Source organism: Diadema antillarum, unplaced genomic scaffold (assembly GCF_040938485.1).
Source record: "Diadema antillarum isolate AM-2024a unplaced genomic scaffold, OU_Dant_1.0 seq00000098_RagTag, whole genome shotgun sequence".
Lineage (NCBI taxonomy): Eukaryota > Metazoa > Echinodermata > Echinoidea > Diadematoida > Diadematidae > Diadema > Diadema antillarum.
In genome coordinates this window covers 1,650,830-1,671,173 of record NW_027271187.1, presented here as the reverse complement: position 1 = coordinate 1,671,173, position 20,344 = coordinate 1,650,830, and the positions used below count along the sequence as shown (strand labels likewise).

At 41.8% G+C, this 20,344-nt stretch overlaps 1 protein-coding gene and 1 pseudogene across 1 annotated transcript in view; one reads left to right on the top strand and one right to left on the bottom strand.

Annotated features, from left to right (window-relative positions):
- Window positions 1-16,652, bottom strand: part of LOC139726765 (angiotensin-converting enzyme-like) — a 41,143-nt gene extending 24,491 nt beyond the window's left edge. Inside the window, exons 1-3 of the mRNA XM_071637755.1 lie at window positions 16,062-16,652; window positions 12,366-12,533; window positions 9,694-9,796 (exon numbers count right to left, since the gene is read on the bottom strand). Coding sequence (XP_071493856.1) covers window positions 9,694-9,796; window positions 12,366-12,533; window positions 16,062-16,652 — 862 coding nt within the window. The remainder of the gene's footprint in view (window positions 1-9,693; window positions 9,797-12,365; window positions 12,534-16,061) is intronic.
- Window positions 16,653-18,612: 1,960 nt separating this feature from the next.
- Window positions 18,613-19,314, top strand: LOC139726764 (uncharacterized; annotated as a pseudogene).
- Window positions 19,315-20,344: the final 1,030 nt, after the last annotated feature.

The following is a 20,344-nucleotide window of genomic DNA, read 5'->3' as shown; positions in this document are numbered from 1 at the left end:
ATTTGAATTTAGATTTGACATAAGATGCTTTATTTTCCTCCATTAATCTTTTGGGCTTTAAAGATATCATAGAGATCAAAGATTTATTTTTGCAACTTAATTCATTTTTATTTTTGTGTGAAATTTGTTGTTTGTTCTTATTGTTCTATGGAAGAGCACATACGCATGAATGACAACTTGTTCAGTTTTGCAATTTTTACTTTTGTGCCCTGGAAGAGAAAAACAATGGTGTTTACTCATGCGTAAAGTTTTCCTTTTTGTTGACCTACCAGGTTGATAGCGAATTAAATTACCTTCAATATGGTATATACTACATTAGCTTTCAGCAAAATACTGGTTTGTATTCTATGAGAGATCTAAACTTGAAAAAGCGTTTACTTTCTTCTTTTTTTTTTGCTGAGTGTACATCAAACTGTATAAATACATAAATATTGATATCTTTCTCTCTGTGTAAATACTTATATATATATATATATATATATATATATAGGCTTACATATATGTGTTTATAATTAGTATATAATATGATATAATACATATAATTTTTAAGTACACATTAATATGTTAAATATGTACGTATATGAATTTACATGTAAATATTATACATACATATGCATGTGGTTTATCCATCGATCCACGAAATCATTTTCTAGGTCTCGAAGTCTATATGTGGTGAACGTGGCAGGGAAATCAATCTCTTCTATTGATACTTATTCGTCAATTTGCAATGAGTACAGATTCTTCTCACAAAATAGACTTGTGACGAAGAATCTTCGTTAGAAGTCTATTCTTTGTAACATCGAAACACACCTTCCATATGACAGCTGAGACACACTTAAACGTCGAACAGGTTTCTGTACGGCGAAAAACACGAACACCATTAGGTACACCAAAGGCCACTTTAAACTCCTTGGTATGACAACACCACATCTGACACCTGGCTTACACCTGAAAGCTTATTACCCTTTATCTTTCAAACACCGTGCATAGAAAAGAAAATCCCACATGAATCGGTAACACGAAACACCTAATCTGACACCGTATGTATGCAACGGGGGTTCACGACAGAGAACATTGCCCCATGTCTTAATCGCAAATCAAGCTGCCGGGTCAATGACATAGATCTGAATGTATGACCGTCCATGAACTTGAAGAATGTAGCAACGATGCAAAACCGCAAAAAACTATGCAGATCAATGTCTTTTGGAACTGATGGTTTAAGGCGTGGTATTAATCAGCAAGTTTTTACTCCAAGCACGTTGATTGGTCCCGACACCTCTAAATCAGTAAAATGGTAGACATCGCAGCGAATGGTTTCAGGGCAAAGTCGAATAGTGCAGGCAACATTAAATCCGATGACCCGCGGAAGCCATCAGTGTTGAACTTTTTGAGTAGCATTTACATGACCAGGAACGCGCTGGACTTGCAGCATTTATCTCTGTTCCTATCATCATGGTAATTGGAATAGTGGTTACCATGCAAATCATTGAAATGTGTCTTTCCCACGCTGAACCATCTTCAGATGAGATACGATGTACGACAGGTTCATTCCTAGGTTGAAAAATGGTTTGTAACCCTAACGAAAATTTTCCTTGCTTGACACAGGAATGACGAATATAGAAAATGTATTATCTGGACATATCAATAGTACCGCAGTAACATGATCATTCTTTCAATTCCATTCTCATTCTCAAGAATGATAAAGCTCCATCATCCAAATTGGCATTGCAAAAGATTTGATTTGTAGAAATGACGAATATGGTCGATCTCAGTTTGCAGAGCCCAGTTCTATTCTCGACCAGATATTCACTGAATGTTGAATCACAATAGCTGTACGACGACTTGTTGAAACTCGCCTTAGAACCTTGAGACGAGATGGCTATACACTGTGATAACCTGCCCTGACACCTTGTTCAGGACCAGCAAAGCCTATTGCTCATGACTGGAAACTATTGAGGGAAGGAGGGTTAATAATGAAAGTAAACTGGGCGCCTTGTTCAGCTCGGCTTGGTGAAACAGAATAAAGGAAAATTCTTTGTGAGACCGTCCATGGTGAGACCAAGGTGGTAGGCCTAGGACCTCCTTGGTATAGACTGCGAGCCTCTCAAGCAGCTTTTTTTCAGGATGAGTTTTTAACATTTATTGCTTTCTCGCCTTCTGAGTTGTCATAAACAAGACGCATGTAAACAGTTCTTTATTTAGACTTTTCGCTGATTTCAGCATCTTCGAAATAAAAAAGAGAAAAAAATTAAACATACCAACAACCAACAGTCACCAAATTAGGTGAAGCGACAAAAGCTTTTTTTTTTTCTTACCAGGGCATTGAAAATAAAGGAAAAAAGATAAATCGCATTTTCTATTCTCTTTTTTTTTATGTGTGTGTGTGTGTGTGTGTGTGTGTGACCAAGATCAACATTTTGAAACATTGCTTCTTGTCCCTCCACTGAAAACAGAACTATAATCCAAACAAGAAGGAAATTGCATCACGTGCGCGGGATCTGTCACGAAAACCGCCATGAGGACTCGGCACGTGGTTTGCGGGTGAAATAAAATGTAATGCCTAGATGGACATTTTTAGAGGGAAAATGCATCAACTGCACTTTTAAGCACCTCACCATTCCTTTGCTCATTGCTGGCTGGCAAACAGGGTCGCGAAATGACAACCAATCCAGATTCATTGTCTCGGAAGCGACGTTTTAGCAAAGCCAGCAAATACAAGTTTTTCCAATCGCTTGGTCTTGTTCTTCACCACTTATTGGTTTAATAATCCTAAAGGCCTGGCCGTTCTTTCTGTCCCTGTCACCAAAGTGATTTTAAGTAACTTTGTAGGTATGGTTACATTTCTAATGAGTTCGTAACATTCCGATCCAAAGTAAACCATTATTTGTAAAACACCCGAGGGAATGGATGAATTTTTGTTTTACATAAATCCCGCATTTGGTCGATATAACATGCCCAGGTACATCTGATTTATTCGTAGCCCCTCAGAGGGAGAATCTGCCAAAAAAGAGGGAGAAAAGGAATACCTTAATTTCGAGAGCTGTGAGACAAAAGTTGCAGTTCACTGAAAATTGGAACAAGCAAGAACGTTTTTGCCATTTGAATGTCAAAAGTCAACACTGACGGCGCCCCTTGAGCGTCTGGATATTAAGGTCTGGTCGGTTGTGCAAAGTCGAGCTTGCCAAGTATATCCTACATCCGATTTGTAAAGGATTATACTGCTACTTTGAAATAATTTCTACGACCTTACTCTAGATAAGTTTGCCGAAAAATCAAGAAAAGCACAACATTTTGGCCATGTGAAGAAGGAGAAATAGAAGTAGATGAAGATGATGAGAAAGAATTAAGATGAAGTAAAGAGAGGACTCCGCAAGAGAGATAGCAACCGAAGTCCTTGAAAAGCGGTAAAAGGAAAATCAGAGAAACGAACACATTATCTAAGCACTTTGATAGTTCGACCTTGAAACTTTCTGCCTAGAAGTCTTCTTGTAAGTGTTGAACGTTAGTGGCAAAAATCTAGATTTAGCAAAATTGACGTAAGGCGGCAAGAAGCTCCTGAGCGAATATCGACTAAAAACATAAATCTTCTCCTGTGGGGTTTTTGTTCCGAATGAAGTGAACTGATGGAGAAGAATGAATAGAAGAAGAAGAAGAAGGAGGAGGAGGAGGAGGAGGAGGAGGAGAAAAAAAGGGGAAGAATAAATAAAAGAAAAAGAATAAGAAGTGAAAAGAGCCTTCAGAAAGAGAGGTCGCAGCCACATTAGGTCTCTGAAAAGAGGTACAAAGAAAATCAGGGAACCAACACACTATTATCTAAACATATCAATAGCTTGGCCTTAAAACTCTTTATAGAAACTGCTATTAGGCGTCAGACGGTAATGTCAATCATCTAGATTTGGCAAGACTAATAGATTTCGCAGCAAGAAGCTTCTCCTTAACGAATGATGACAAACAATATAAAACTCCTTTCGTGTGGCTCATTTTTCCAACTGAAGTGAATGACGCTGGAGAACCAACCAAACATCGATCGAGTCAGTCAAAGGATCTAACATTTTGAGGAATGAATCGGTGTACCAGTCTCACATTTGGGAAACCCATTTTCCTTGAATATGTAAGCTTAGCTGCTTTCGGGAAATTCAGTGGCGTTAGGATGTTCCTTTCTTACGACCATTTTAATTTTTTCTTCTTCTGTAAGCTAACGGTGAAAACGACAGTTCATTTTCAAGGTGACCTTCCTCAATACGTTGAAATCACCAGAATAGAACAGGGTGGTGTTGTAAAGATCGGAGCTGATATGAAAGAGATTAAGATGGAAATGTTAAGTTTCCTCTTTTTTTTCAACGAACGATTTAACCGAAAAGATTGAGAAAGTTATTAAAAAGAGCTCTCTTTTTTACAAAACAATTGTGAAATATTTTGGAGTTGATTATATTCTACTTTGTAGACACGTCCCTTACAGTTTTGTAAGTAAAAATTTAATTTCGAATTTGACCCCAAGGCCTCGATCCATGTCAAGCAGCTGCTTATGATCGCGGTCTCCTGCTTTTCTTTTCCCACAATCACTATTTTTCTTTCCTCTAATTTTTGGTTATTGTGATGACATAACATATTCGGAATGAATATTCAATCAACACTAAGCTAATTTTTACAATCATTGTTATTTTCACAACCTCCTTCTGAATTTCTTTGTGAAATATAGTATGCTATAAGTCTCTGAGCATACATCGAATAATGTTATGTTCATAATCTTTGTATGTATTTTGAATCAATTTGTAAAACAGTATGCTAAGCCTTTAATGCATCGTGTAATAATTTTATCCTCAAAGTGTACACTATTCTCTTGTTATGTGTGATTTGAAAAAGCAGAAATAAAACCGACCAACGAAAAAAACAAACGGACAAACTGAAAAGAGGGCTTGAAAAGGAGCTGAAGATCACTTTTGAAAAACAAATGACGTCATCCCTGACTGCAACACAACCTCACTTTGCGCGGGAAGTTGATTCGTGCCTCTGACGGTTTTATGTTTTTGGAGGGAAACACAACCTTCTCATTGAGATAGCAGGAGGCAGGAAGGGGAACCGTTCAATCGGAAGGGACCGTTGGATGTAGGCCCCGAATAATATATCCCTTGTGCTGAACGCATATGGACAAACCTACAGGGCCCATTAATGCCACAGAGGCAGGGAGGCAAACATGTTTCTCTCTGCGGATGTGCATGTTTGGTATTTGCATGTAAGAGTAATCGGAGAAAATGATGCGGCAACAGATCAAAGGAACTATTAACAAGAAAAAAAAAGATCGAATCAAATCAGCTAGGCATCCAATAGCGAATGCAAACCACTTTGTTAAGCTCAAATCTGGTGAAGTCAATCTGTCCTGACATAGTTTTTCTTATATCAGAACCGCCACAACAACTAAAATTATTCTCGATGTTGCATGGATGAGCAAGTATGTATTTTCATTCCGCTTATCGTTTTGCGTCATTATGAAAGCGTACATTATGTCTCTAATTCTTTTTTCCTCTTTTTTTCAAGTGGAAATATCATTTTTCTTATTACAGAAAGCACGATGTACGAAACTACCTCTTAGTAACATAAAGTCAACTATTGATTTGGGCATTAATGATACTGTACTTACGAACAATACAAGGAAAATTAGAAAAATTGATACTTGGTATTAAGTGTGTTATTTCAGGGGTTATCCTATCGTTTCCAACGAATGCACAATCCCAGTTACACCTTGACGCATTGATAGGACACATGGCACAGTTCAGCTAGCAGCGGGGAAATATTTCTGCAAAAATTTCATTTCGCAAAGTATTCTAACGTCAGGGTCAGGGAAGTGAGAAGAAGATATGGTGAGAAAATTCCTCCGGCTGCATCCAGTGGCGAATCCATTCAAGCCTTTTCAAAATGAACCTGACCTCTGAGGTCACGATGTAATTTCCATGGGCTCTGCACGTGTCATAGAAGTGCCGCGAAAGCAGCAGCGACAAATAAAAAAAAAAAACTCAAACAAGATCGGGAAAGCAGCACGCGGGAATCCTGAAAAACATGGTACGGTATTACACAGCCCAGAAATCTCACGATATTCATCAAAATCTTCACCAGCCCGGAATAATCCTGCAATATGTTCTAAACATATTTTTGCTTTTTTTTCTACCAGGATATTTGCCTTTCAATTTTTACGCCACAGCGGAATGGAAGGTCTTAAAGTTACTAAATTGTGGTGCACGATGAAACGTAGCAACTTTCTGACTCGAGGCAACAGGGAAATATCATTTAGCTTCTATTTCCTTTCAACTTGTCAAATAGAAGTATCTTTTCTGACCTGTTTGAAATTTGATGAATTTAACCAGTTCCATCCAATCTCTCGCTGATGTGGGATATGCAGTAAAATCACGAAAGAGGAAACTATCAACATTTCTGAGGGCAAAATTACCCCAAGACCTGATGCCATATGGGTGAAAAGAAGCGAGGAACAAAAATTTGGGGGGATGCGAATGACATGATTTCAGCTGTTCATTCACAGAACAACTTTCCGTACCTTTGTTGTCATCCATTGTAAAAGTTTTAACATGAAATATATGTGGATATGCACACACACACACCCATAAGCACGCACTGTATACATGTATATATATATATATATATATATATATATATATATATATATGTATCATTATATGTATATAATGATATATATGATATGTTTGCGTCCGTGCTTGTGTGTGTTATTCTTTATAGCAAGGATTATTTATGCAAGTAAAAAATGTTTTTGTATGCGAAAAATATTAATTTAGTGGAGCAAACTTTTGCCAAATATTGTACAAGAGCAGTCGTATATTTTCATAATCTAGACTAAGTGAAAATAAAGTTTGGAATAAATTTGGAAAACAGGTGACGCAGTTTGAAAAAGCAGGAAACATAAGGGGAATACAATATGAGTTTTATTTGTTTGATAAAGAAGATTATAGTTTTTCGTTGAAAAGAGGGCTATGGTTTTTCGTTGAAAATCTGTGAAAATACAATCTTGTTTCAAGATATTCCATCCAGATCCAAAAAGGTGTTTATGATCTTTTTAAAACAAATCTATAGCAATCATACACTGTATGAATTAAAGATGGGCACAATGATTTTACACTTTCAATAAAGAAAATCACTAATGGTTTCTTCAGACCAATACGCAAAACCCCTTTAACATAAGTCAGAGAATTTCAATCTAGATCATTACATACAATCATCATTACATACAATCAATCTTTTCAAGTTCGTTGAGAATAATCTGTGAAGGGAATTGGTGGAAACATATTCTGGAACTGTGTGTTTGCGTATGGGGACCCTGATATCAAATACATTTTAAAACAAAAATATTCATTTTGATTTTTTTTAAGATATAGGTCGGAGGATGTAATTCCTAATTTTGAAGAACTTCGTAAGAAGATAATGTGATATCGGGATGAAAAAAAAAGAAATAGCTTTAAAAAGAAATAAGTTCGAGCTATATTTGGTGAAATGGGAAAAATGTTATTGGAACAAGGGCCCGTTTTTCTTCTGACTCTGTTATAGCTTTGGGTGGGTGTCTATGTACGTGTGTTCATGCTTGTGTTTTCTGTGTGTGTTTTTTAGATTAAGTGACGTTAAAAAAAGTTTTGTTTAGGCCTATATTGTTTACATTCGTTGAACAATCATCGCGGTTTTTATGTGTGTTCGTGTGTGTTTTAAAGGTTCACAAAATAATGCCGCACACGAAGCGACTTCGCGCCCTGGACTATATAATGTCCCCCCCCCCCTTCCCACTTCTAGAGCATTCTTTGCCCTTTGCCACGACAACACCTATCGTGACAATTCCTGTCATCGCAGGTAACTCCTCACCACTTTCTGCTCCGAAGCAGCTCTTGAGGTGAGGACAGACAATGGATACCTCTCGGCAAAGGGCATTAGCATCTTGCTGAGCTCATCCGGGGCCGGCGAATGGGCGTGCAGCTCGCACCAAGAGGCGACCCACAACGCTCTTGGGCGTCCCCTCATTCGTGCTTCCCAAGTGGTTGTGATCTTCATTCGGGCGAGCTTAACTTAACCTTGCCATTCGCCTTGCTATTCGAGCTCTTTCTCAACGTTAAAGTGCAAGTAGTTTTTTTACAAGTTCGCTTCAATAGCAAAAAAAAAAGTAAAATTCAAGCGAAAGTAATGGCAGATTTATTGTTTTAAATAAAGATCGAAGATAATTCAAGAAAGTCAGAATTTTAATGAGTCAGACATTTTCATGAAATAGTGATACAACCACACGTGCATACAAGAAGATTTTATGATTACATCATCACCTCACAAACCTTCCACTGACCTGTAAATAAACCGATAAGATGTGACTTGCACGCCTAGTGTGTACTTGATAACTATGCCTTCTAGACAATAGGGGTTACTTTACGGTGAAAACCGGTGATACTTTAAAAAGTTCGATATCTCTTTCCCCCTTTAATTTTATGTCCAATTTGCCTACACTATACTTTCTACCGTTCTCTTCATCTGATTTTGCTCAAGTTCTCAAAGTCAACTTGAAGAAGATAATGTCAAATTGCATTTTTAACCTTTCATCGAGTTCCTTCCCGGCCCGATAGACTGCAGGAGCACAACGTTATACTGTACTCTTTACTCAAGTTTGCATCTTCGACTTACAATCGCTTTGTGTAAAGGGTACCAGTACCATTAGGCACGACCTTATTTTTGCTGTATGACAGTCTATATATCAGTCATATAGACACATATCGCAATATAATTATCATTTAGAGAGCAATGCACAACAGGGAAACATTCATAGAATATTTTACCGGGTCTATAAGCTCTGTAACGATACATCACTCCCAGGCCCCTGCATGGACCTTGATGTCGCAAACAATTAGGCGCGTGCGCATGCGTGACAACTGCTTGCGGGCAGTAATAAGACAGATATTGCCTTTTTAGAGGAGTAATATAACATTTGGCATCCAGGCGGGATCTATATTTTCCCGGACATATTATATTTTCCCGAAACGATAAGTGTTAAGAGAAAATATGGTCGGGGGAGGGGGGAGGGAGTATAGAGTGTTGTGCTACAACGATAAACAAGGCACACGTCATTTCCCTCGAGCCCCATCGACAGCCAGTCAAATTCTGCAATTACCTGATGTGACGTCACTACAGGCAATTATGATATAATTCGAACCTGGCTCCATTATTCATGTGTGATATTGCTCTGTTGTGGACCAATGATTTACAATCTATGAATAGTGAACATTAAATGGGTATCATGAGAACGCACAACCAGGTGAAAGTCGTTCACGGAATTTGCATAGTGGATAAATTCCGCAAACGCTAGTATTCATTCAATACTTTCTTTCTTTCTTTCTTCACAAAAATCGTAGCCGTGTGATGGATATTTTATTACCCCGTGTGTTTAAACAAACAAACAAAAAAGCAGAACAAAAAAAAAAACGAAAGATAAAAGCCTTCCGCAGCCCTTTTACAAATTTCAGGGGAAATTGGGTTACCCACTTAAAGAAGAGGAAAAGTAGGCAACATAAAAACAATGCCAGGGACAACAGCAAAGAAAAAACAACAACAGCCGCAAACCTTCATCTCTTATATTCGAAGCACAAGTAAACAGAAAAACCACCTGCCGTCCTTACCCTTTAATGAAGGGAGCGTCGGACTTACCGGGGTTCAGTCCTCGGCAATTTTGCCTGCTTCCTCCTCGGTTGTCATCGCACACTTTTGAAGAGAGATAACGCTGCTTCATGCGAGATTTCACGTTTTCCGCCTTGAGAGGGAACAGGGGGTGGGGGCAAAAGTAGAAATTAAAATCCGTTTAATTAAAGCCGTGACAATGTTTTGCAAATAACGATAATACTGCTAATTCAAATTAATGATATTTGGGTCTTGGTGAGTTGACAAATTGTCCTACATTGACGTAAATTAGCATATTCACTGCTTTACTAATCCTAGCCATGATAAAAGTCATATATGGGTATGCATATATACTCAGGTTGGACTCGAACCAACAACATCCTGATTCCTATGACAGGCGCCATATCCACTAGACTACCGAGCTTTCACGATCATTGTTGGTTCTGATCCCTTAAACCCCTTACAGCAGCAGGTAATGTTAGCGGTAATTTATGCTAGATGGGAATATCATGGATTTCTGCTTTAAGGTACTATTCAATGTTAACCTAACTTCGAGGCAGGCATCTCGAGCAAAACATATACTAATTGTCAGTGATATTTGAATACAATACTAAGAATGAGAAATGTCTTCATTTTTCTTTGATTTTTTTTTCTCCGACATTGTCATCATTCACGTATTAGCTCTCATGTTCACGCGAAAGATTGAGGTTGAAATGACCTTTGTAGAAGAGTTTACCTTACAATACAAACTATCTTTCTTTTCAAAACCAAAATGTTCTACAACATCATTCATGATGCTGGAAGTGAATTCCAGATGCGCGTCACTTAATTACTAGCTCGACATCCACGAGTCATCTACACAAGTCTACCAACTCACAAGTCCTACTGCCCACGAGTCATGTACAGCCTACGAATTTTCCTACAACTCGTGAGTCATATAACTCAGGAGCTAGACACTAAGTGAACAAGGCCCACGACTTTGACATAAATAGAAGAGGCCCTCAAGCTATAAATACGGTCCACGAGCTAGACACTAGGCAAACAAGGCCCTTGAGCTCAACACTAAGCAACTAAGTCCCACGAGCTCGACGCTCGGCAAAAAAGGCCCACGAGCTCGACATTACATCACGGGGCTTAATGTACGTAGTGTCGAGGTCGTGGATCTTGTTTGCTAGTGTTGAGCTCTTGTGCTTTACCTGCCTAGTGTCAGGCTCATAGGCCTTATTTGCCAAGTGTCGAGCTCTTGGGCCTTATCTGCTTGTGTCGAGCTCTTGGGCCTAATTTGCCTAGTGTCGAGCTCTCGGGCCTTATTTGCCTAGTGTCGAGCTCGTGGGACTTATTTTGCGTAGTGTCGAGCTCTTGGGCCTGATCTGCCTAGTGTCGAGCTCATGGGCCTTATTTGCCTAGTGTCGAGCTCGTGGGCCTTATCTGCCTAGTGTCGAGCTCACGGGCCTTATTTGCCTAGTGTCGAGCTCTTGGGCCTAATTTGCCTGGTGTCGAGCTCACGGGCCTTATTTGCCTAGTGTCGAGCTCGTGGGCCTTATTTTGCGTAGTGTCGAGCTCTTGGGCCTGATCTGCCTAGTGTCGAGCTCATGGGCCTTATTTGCCTAGTGTCGAGCTCGTGGGCCTTATTTTGCCTAGTATCGAGCTCTTGTGCCTTATCTGCCTAGTGTCGAGCTCACGGGCCTTATTTGCCTAGTGTCGAGCTCTTGGGCCTAATTTGCCTAGTGTCGAGCTCACGGGCCTTATTTGCCTAGTGTCGAGCTCGTGGGCCTTATTTTGCGTAGTGTCTAGCTCGTGGGCCTGATCTGCCTAGTGTCGAGCTCATGGGCCTTATTTGCCTAGTGTCGAGCTCTTGGGCCTTATTTGCCTAGTGTCGATCTCCTGCCTAGTGTCGAGCTCATGGGCCTTATTTGCCTAGTGTCGAGCTCTTGGGCCTTACCTGCCTAGTGTCAAGCTCATGGACCTTAATTATTTGCCTTGTGTGTAGCTCATGAGTATGTATACTGTCAGGCAAGTAGGCCTGTTTTACTTGGTGGTTAGCTCTAGTGTTTGAGGCAACAACTGTCATTAGTGATGAATGATTTCCACGAGAGAAGAACAGTGAGGGAAACATTGAACTTTTGGTGGTATGAATTGAGAGGGAATGCAGGTCGCTTATGGATGACAGATTGAATGTATCCTGACAGGGTAATTAGTTAAAAAGTGGCTTGACAAGAACTGAAGATATTTCCTTAAAGGGAATCTGCAAATTTACCCCTGCTCTTCAGACATATTCCTCGAGTGAAATTAAAACTGCAAATAAGATGTAAAACTGTTATGTATCTTTTTGTCACACAACTCGATAACATTTTACCAGTATAAGCCTTCTATATCTACACTATAGGTGCTACAATTTGTAATAAATGATTAGGGTGCTTTGTAACAATAGTGATTCATACTGTTAAAAAAAAGTAAAGTACGCCAAGCCGACTGGCCATGGAAAAAAAAAGGCAAAAATATGACATCTCTGAAATACAATATCACATTTGTACATTGTATCATAGTATACTGAACTTCCAATCGAACGTCTGGTCTGGCTTTATCTAACTCCATGGTTTTATAAACATTTACTGGCCACTTCGGGTAAGAGGCTACAGAATTTACATTTAAATTCATGTAATGTGTGATGTGAGTCTTTCTTGCATGATGCTACGGCTTACCTCCGCACCGGCCTGGCTAAACCTTGGTGCCCTCGATGGAGAGGCGAGTTCTTCCACCTGTCTTCTGGTTGCTGGCGGCGCATTTCGGGCAGCCGGGGAATTGCGCTGCTCCTGCGCAGTCATGCGGGCGTTGGAAGCCAGCTGACCGGCCTGTTGCTGAGAATTGAGCTAGGCAGGAAAGGGGGGGGGGGGAGCAAACAGAAAATCAAGAAAAAGACGAAGAGATAAAGAAGAGTTCCAATTCGGCAGTCAAGGTCAAGGGAAGACAACAATTGATAGAACATAAATCTTGGTGCCAGGACTGATTTAGATTACAATTCAGGGCAGACGATACAAGACTAATCGAGCGAACATCTTCTGAAGAATGGTTGACGTTGTCTTATTTTGGGAAATATTTTTCAAGCACCCGGAGTTTTTCGTTATCATCTTGAACAGAAGATAGTATGATAAAGTAATACAAGAAGTTATTAACAATAGTAGTTATGATTTGTACTGCATGCGTCATTAATTGATGAAATGTCTTCTGCCATGACTGCCCCACATTTGATGCGATGTAATCCCGCTGCATTATCAGAGCACGTGCAAAGGTGAAATCATAAATTTATGAAGGAATCATAACTTTTAAAAAGACTGTCATGTGATTAAATGATATATTTCTTCATTTTGTCAAACTATTCATTGCCTATTGTTTAAAATGTGGGGTAAAATATTGTCTTTCATCTATTGTTTTTTTATGGGGGTCATTTGTTTGTTACGAGTGAAGGTCAGTAGCCTCTTATAATTCCATAATGTACAATCGATTCTTAATTAGGCAACAGACATGAGAAGATCAAACCTCCTGTTCATATTTCAAATTGGCAACGATTTGCATATTCCTTTCTGAGTTTGTGTAGATTCAATGAATTTAGCCACTTCCATCAGATCTTTCTTAGATATAAACGACATTCAGTAAATTCAGAGTTTCAAGTGCTTTGTAAGATTCCCGTGGATTTGGTGAGTCAATCAAAGCTTCCAGGGTTCAGTTCAGTCTGGTTCATGCACAAAACTGTCATGGCAGCTAATTGGCTGAATTGCAGAGTGACATACATACATACATACATATAATATTACATAATATATGATGAAACTGTGAAAGGTTATTAAGTTTTGTCCACGAAATAAAAAAAAATATTAAATTGTCCACAATCAACAATCAAAAGAAATATCAATTACTTAAGTATCGTAAATAACCAGCTGAAAGGTGTAAGAATAATCGGAACTCTTGTTTGTATCAGGCACAAGGTTTGCTATTACATCACGTACAAGTATAAGTTAAACCAATTGGTATATTGCGCCCCTTAATTGTGCTGTATGCTTTTAATTATCACATGCACCAATCAGATGAAAAGCAAGCAAACACATACACACACACAAACACACATACACACAGATACAAGGTAAATGACTTTCGGTTGTGGGATATACGGAAGGTACAAACGAGCGGCAACAACCTTTGGTTCTATGTTCCAAATCCAAATCCAAATCTTTGGTTCTATGTTCCAAAAAAATCAATCATCCATAATTACCCCACCCGACGCTCTAACGAGTTTCATTTACCACTTCTTCGAACGATTCTAGCAAAGAATACTCTTATTTACACTGGACCTAATTATTGGAATTCCCTGAACCACGATATAAAATCTGCTCCCTCTATATACTCCTTTAAAAGGAGATTGAAGTTTTTTCTTTTGCAATCCTATAATGACGACCCCCTGAATCAGATTAGTTCATAGGCTTATTTTGTTACCCGTCCGCAAAATCTTTATTGCCGTTCTTATTATTATTGTTACTTTTGCCTTAGCTTTGATTGTGATAAGATCTTCTTTAACTTATACCTCGCAGTTGAAGGGTTTGTTGTATATTCTTCTTTTCTTCTTCTTCTCTTTCTTCCTCAAACCTCCGAGGATCGTTGTCTCTGTTGCATACTCCTGTCTATTTTGTTACCTCTTCGTCGCGCTGTAGTCTTGTTCCCTGTCGTGTCGTCAAGTCAGTTTTCTTCCCTATAAGTAGTCTTGTTGCTGTCCCAGTCTTGTCTCATGCTCATTATTTTGTTTGTTATTGTTTTGTGTGTAACTGTTTGTCCGTCTGTCTCTTAGTGGGCTGCTAAACTTTTTATGTCTAATTTTTCGTTCTGCTTTGTTGCTATATTTAGTCAAATTTTGCATCGAGTTTTTAATACTAGAGGGGCCCACACTCTACAAGCATTGTCTTTTTAGTGGGTCCCTCCGTTTTTTCACACAGTGCATATTGACAATTCTTTCATTTTCGTTACCTCTGCAACAATTGCAATGTATTGATACTGTTAGTTTTTCCCATTATTGTTGTTTTCTTTGTATGAATTTGCATGCATTGTTTCTGTCACTCAAGAAAGTGAGATTTATGTTTGTATGACTTTATTGTGGAAAAACGAATAAATTCGAACTTGAACTTGAACTTGAACAACCCAAGTATGTTGAATCTGTAAACAAAACTGTAAAATCTCATCTACAAACATGATTTAAGGTTCATCTTGAATATGATAACTCTGAATAGCACGTATTACATCAGATCAAGATCACTTTGTCATTTTTTCTAGGTCTGATCTTGGAAATTACAGGAGGCTGTTTGTATTATGTTCCAATTAGGCCCTACAGAACTTCTCTGTGAGGACAATGTGAGGGGTCACAGATAAATATCAGTACGTGTTATACCTTTTTAGATGTAAATATCAAGTCTCATCATATCCCAAGATTTGCCTCTTTTAAACAATAGGTCGTGAAGGTAATGGCGATGTAGAAATAAATAGAGCATTATATCTTTTTTATCTCATTTAATCCTATGTTTATCTGAAGACAGAATTTAAACAGTAAAGAAATCACAATGACTTGAACGTAGGCTACACATTTGTAAATGCAGGTGATAATGGTAATTGGTGCATATAATCTTATGTCTATGATTACTATTAGATGTAATACTAATGTACTCATTTCACCAATAACCGTCTGAAATATATAAATATAATTTACCTCATCTCCACCAACATCATCACCATTTATATTTGTCTCCCTGTGCAAATGAGTAAAATGTGCACAAATTTCACACGCATATCTATGGACTGGAAATTCATGAGGCACACAGAGGCTTAATACGATCATGTTTAAACTGCAAATTACTGCACATAATAAGTACAATGGTCACTTGACGGTCTCAATCTTATCTCATGTAATGCGTACAGTATCATTCCTACTCACTCCAGTACCTCAGTTCCAGAAAACAAACTCAAGCAGTACGCATTCCTCTTTGGGGATGAAAATGAAGTCTTGAAATATCATTGATACCAGTATTGGCTATCTCTTTATTGTTGAGCATAAATACTTGTCTAATCTTGGTTTAACACTTGACGTGAAATCCTTACCCATTTCGATGCAATGGCCCTCAACTTCTGAATAATGTTTCTCTGCTTTGAGAAGATTTTTAATATCTATTCAAATTCAGCAGATCTGTAGATAAAAGTGATGCTATGCTAAAATCTAGGACACGGCAAAGCCCGTGTGTCGAATCCACAAGGCAAGGACAATGATTAATGATAAGGAATGGTATGAGGCAGGTCATTTGCTTGTGAAGTTATGTGCAATATGGAAAAGAGATGAGAGATTCAATAAAGGTAGAAAGTCTTACCAACGATTGTCGATTTCCTTCTGTCGCATCTGTGTAGTAGTCCCACTTTTTCCTTTGCAAGTCAGGAATAGTTTCACTAGCTGCCTCGTCATATCTTGTTAAAAACTCTTGAGGAGTTGCACCACCGATGGGAGTACCACCGTCGAACGTGCCACCACCACCGCTACCACCACTACCACCACCACCAGTCATGAAACCTCCACCACCGGGACCTCTTCCAGTCCCACCTCCTCCCATAAAACTACCCCCACTACCACCGGTACCTCCTCCTGTTCCACCTCCCCCCATGAAACTCCCTCCACTACCACCAGTTCCTCCTCCTCCTCCCATAAAAGTTCCTCCAGTACCACCAGTCCCTCCACCTGTTCCTCCTCCTCCCATGAAACTTCCCCCAGTACCACCAGTTCCTCCTCCTGTCCCTCCTCCTCCTCTCGTGAAGCTCCCTCCAGTACCACCGGTTCCTCCTCCAGTTCCACCTCCTCCCATGAAACTTCCTCCACTACCACCAGTTCCTCCTCCTGTCCCTCCTCCTCCTCTCGTAAAACTCCCTCCAGTACCACCGGTTCCTCCTCCAGTTCCACCTCCTCCCATGAAACTTCCTCCACTACCACCAGTTCCTCCTCCTGTCCCTCCTCCTCCTCTCGTAAAACTCCCTCCAGTACCACCGGTTCCTCCTCCAGTTCCACCTCCTCCCATGAAACTTCCTCCACTACCACCAGTTCCTCCTCCTGTCCCTCCTCCTCCTCTCGTAAAACTCCCTCCAGTACCACCGGTTCCTCCTCCAGTTCCACCTCCTCCCATGAAACTTCCTCCACTACCACCAGTTCCTCCTCCTGTCCCTCCTCCTGTCGTAAAACTCCCTCCAGAACCACCGGTTCCTCCACCTGTTCCACCTCCTCCCATGAAACTTCCTCCACTACCACCAGTACCTCCTCTATTCCCACCTCCTGTAAAACTTCCTCCACTACCACCGGTTCCTCCTCCAGTACCACCGCCTCCCATGAAGCTTCCTCCACTACCACCAGTTCCTCCTCCAGTTCCACCTCCTACAAAGTTTCCTCCACTACCACCACTTCCTCCTCTACTTCCTCCTCCGGTAAAACTTCCCCCACTACCACCCGTTCCACTCCCACTGCTACCTCCTGTAGTGAATCCTCCCCCTCCAGTTCCTCCCCCTCCTCCAGTTCCTCCTCTACTTCCACCTCCAGTAAAACCTCCTCCACTACCACCGGTTCCACCTCCACTGCTACCCCCTGAAGTAAATCCTCCGCCTCCGGTTCCTCCTCCAGTTCCTCCAGTTCCTCCTCTGCTTCCTCCTCCTGTAAAACCTCCCCCACTACCACCGGTTCCACCTCCACTGCTACCCCCTGAAGTAAATCCTCCGCCTCCGGTTCCCCCTCCAGTTCCTCCACTTCCTCCTCTACTTCCTCCTCCAGTAAAACTTCCCCCACTACCACCAGTTCCTCCGCTCCCGCCTCTATTTCCACCTCCTGTGAAGCTTCCTCCACTACCAACGGCTCCACCTCCACTGCTACCCCCCTGAGGTAAATCCTCCGCCTCCTGTTCCTCCTCCAGTTCCTCCAGTTCCTCCTCTGCTTCCTCCTCCCGTAAAACCTCCCCCACTACCACCGGTTCCTCCACTTCCTCCTCTACTTCCACCTCCGGTAAAACCTCCTCCACTACCACCGGTTCCACCTCCACTGCTACCCCCTGAAGTAAATCCTCCGCCTCCGGTTCCTCCTCCAGTTCCTCCAGTTCCTCCTCTGCTTCCTCCTCCCGTAAAACCTCCCCCACTACCACCGGTTCCTCCACTTCCTCCTCTACTTCCACCTCCGGTAAAACCTCCTCCACTACCACCGGTTCCACCGCCACTGCTTCCCCCTGAAGTAAACCCTCCACCTCCAGTTCCCCCTCCAGTTCCTCCAGTTCCTCCTCTACTTCCTCCTCCCGTAAAACTTCCCCCACTACCACCAGTTCCTCCACTTCCTCCTCTACTTCCTCCTCCTGTAAAACCTCCCCCACTACCACCGGTTCCACCTCCACTGCTTCCCCCTGAAGTAAAACCTCCGCCTCCAGTTCCTCCACTTCCTCCTCTACTTCCACCTCCCGTGAAACTTCCCCCACTACCACCAGTTCCTCCACTTCCACCTCTACTTCCACCTCCGCTAAAACTTCCCCCACTACCACCGGTTCCACCTCCACTGCTTCCACCTGAAGTAAATCCTCCACCTCCGGTTCCTCCTCCAGTTCCTCCAGTTCCTCCTCTACTTCCTCCTCCTGTAAAACTTCCTCCACTACCACCGGTTCCACCTCCACTGCTACCCCCTGAAGTAAATCCTCCTCCACCAGTTCCTCCACTTCCTCCTCTACTTCCACCTCCCGTAAAACCTCCTCCACTACCACCGGTTCCTCCACTTCCTCCTCTACTTCCTCCTCCTGTAAAACTTCCCCCACTACCACCAGTTCCACTTCCACTGCTACCCCCTGAAGTAAAACCTCCTCCACCAGTTCCTCCACTTCCTCCTCTACTTCCACCTCCCGTAAAACTTCCCCCACTACCACCAGATCCTCCACTTCCTCCTCTACTTCCACCCCCGGTAAAACTTCCTCCACTACCACCGGTTCCACCTCCACTGCTTCCACCTGAAGTAAAGCCTCCACCTCCGGTTCCTCCTCCAGTTCCTCCACTTCCTCCTCTACTTCCTCCTCCTGTAAAACTTCCTCCACTACCACCGGTTCCACCTCCACTGCTTCCACCTGAAGTAAATCCTCCACCTCCGGTTCCTCCTCCAGTTCCTCCAGTTCCTCCTCTACTTCCACCTCCCGTAAAACTTCCCCCACTACCACCAGATCCTCCACTTCCTCCTCTACTTCCACCCCCGGTAAAACTTCCTCCACTACCACCGGTTCCACCTCCACTGCTTCCACCTGAAGTAAGTCCTCCACCTCCGGTTCCTCCTCCACTTCCTCCTCTACTTCCACCTCCCGTAAAACTTCCCCCACTACCACCAGATCCTCCACTTCCTCCTCTACTTCCTCCTCCTGTAAAACTTCCTCCACTACCACCGGTTCCACCTCCACTGCTACCCCCTGAAGTAAATCCTCCTCCACCAGTTCCTCCACTTCCTCCTCTACTTCCACCTCCCGTAAAACTTCCCCCACTACCACCGGTTCCTCCACTTCCTCCTCTACTTCCACCCCCGGTAAAACTTCCTCCGCTACCACCGGTTCCACCTCCACTACTACCTCCTGAGTTAAAGCTTCCACCACCAGTTCCTGTCCCACTAGTCCCAGTTCTCCGTCCACCTGTCTGGGCAGCAGTCGGATGATAGCGATAAAGGCAGACGACAATGGCACTAATCACGAAAAGGCGAATCAGTAATATGTTAGCTGCCATGTTTGCGTAGTTTTAATTGGCCTTTCGGCCACAAGTTCGAGAAAAACGGTATTCCAATGTGAGCAGTAGCTGGGATGATATGTACGAATATATTCGTATATATTTCTGACAGTATTGGATGTCGTCCTCCAATGGAGCAGCCTGGCTGAGTTCAGTCTCCCCGAAATGCTATGAAAGGTTGCCAAAGCTGCCTGCGCAGCTGCGTCCCTGTCAAACTCCTTCGGAGACGTTCATGAACTGAACTGAACTGAACTGAGAACGTTTCATCACATCAACCGCGGGTGTGCAGTCTTACAGGCCCACTCTTCTCAAGAGCTGCAAGTTGCGTGGCATTGTAGAGCCCTCTCAGATTCGTTGCCTCAAAACGCCGCATACAGCGTGTAATTAGAGGCGACAATGGTAGAGAGAGAGTTAAAGCTATCCAACAGGAGTCTGACGAGGCAGGCTAGGGAGAGAGGGAGAGAGATGGTTTGCGTGCCTCGGAGTGGACACGCCCCCGTGAGGATGTGGACCAATGCGAACGGGATTTTTTTCTTCAGTTTCCTAGGTTACTGATGGGTTTCTGCGCCCGCAGTGAGTCAACGTCAAGAGTAAACGAAATTAATCTTTGTTTAAAAAATCTCTCTTCTCTCAGTTTATTTCACCGTGAAATAACCCGTCTTGGATACCATGAAGAAAACTAGACAGAGGGAGAGAGAGCTGGGGGGGGGGGGGGGAGGGTGGACTGGAGAAATTCTTAACTTAACATTCTCTGAACGATAGCGTTGAAGCATGACAAATTAAGGCGATCTAGTTTCTGTGAACGTGTCTGGAAGGAAACTTTGTTTCCATAGCTGAGATTTTATGTATAAGCACACAGGGTTGTTTTCCACTTGTCTTCAAACCA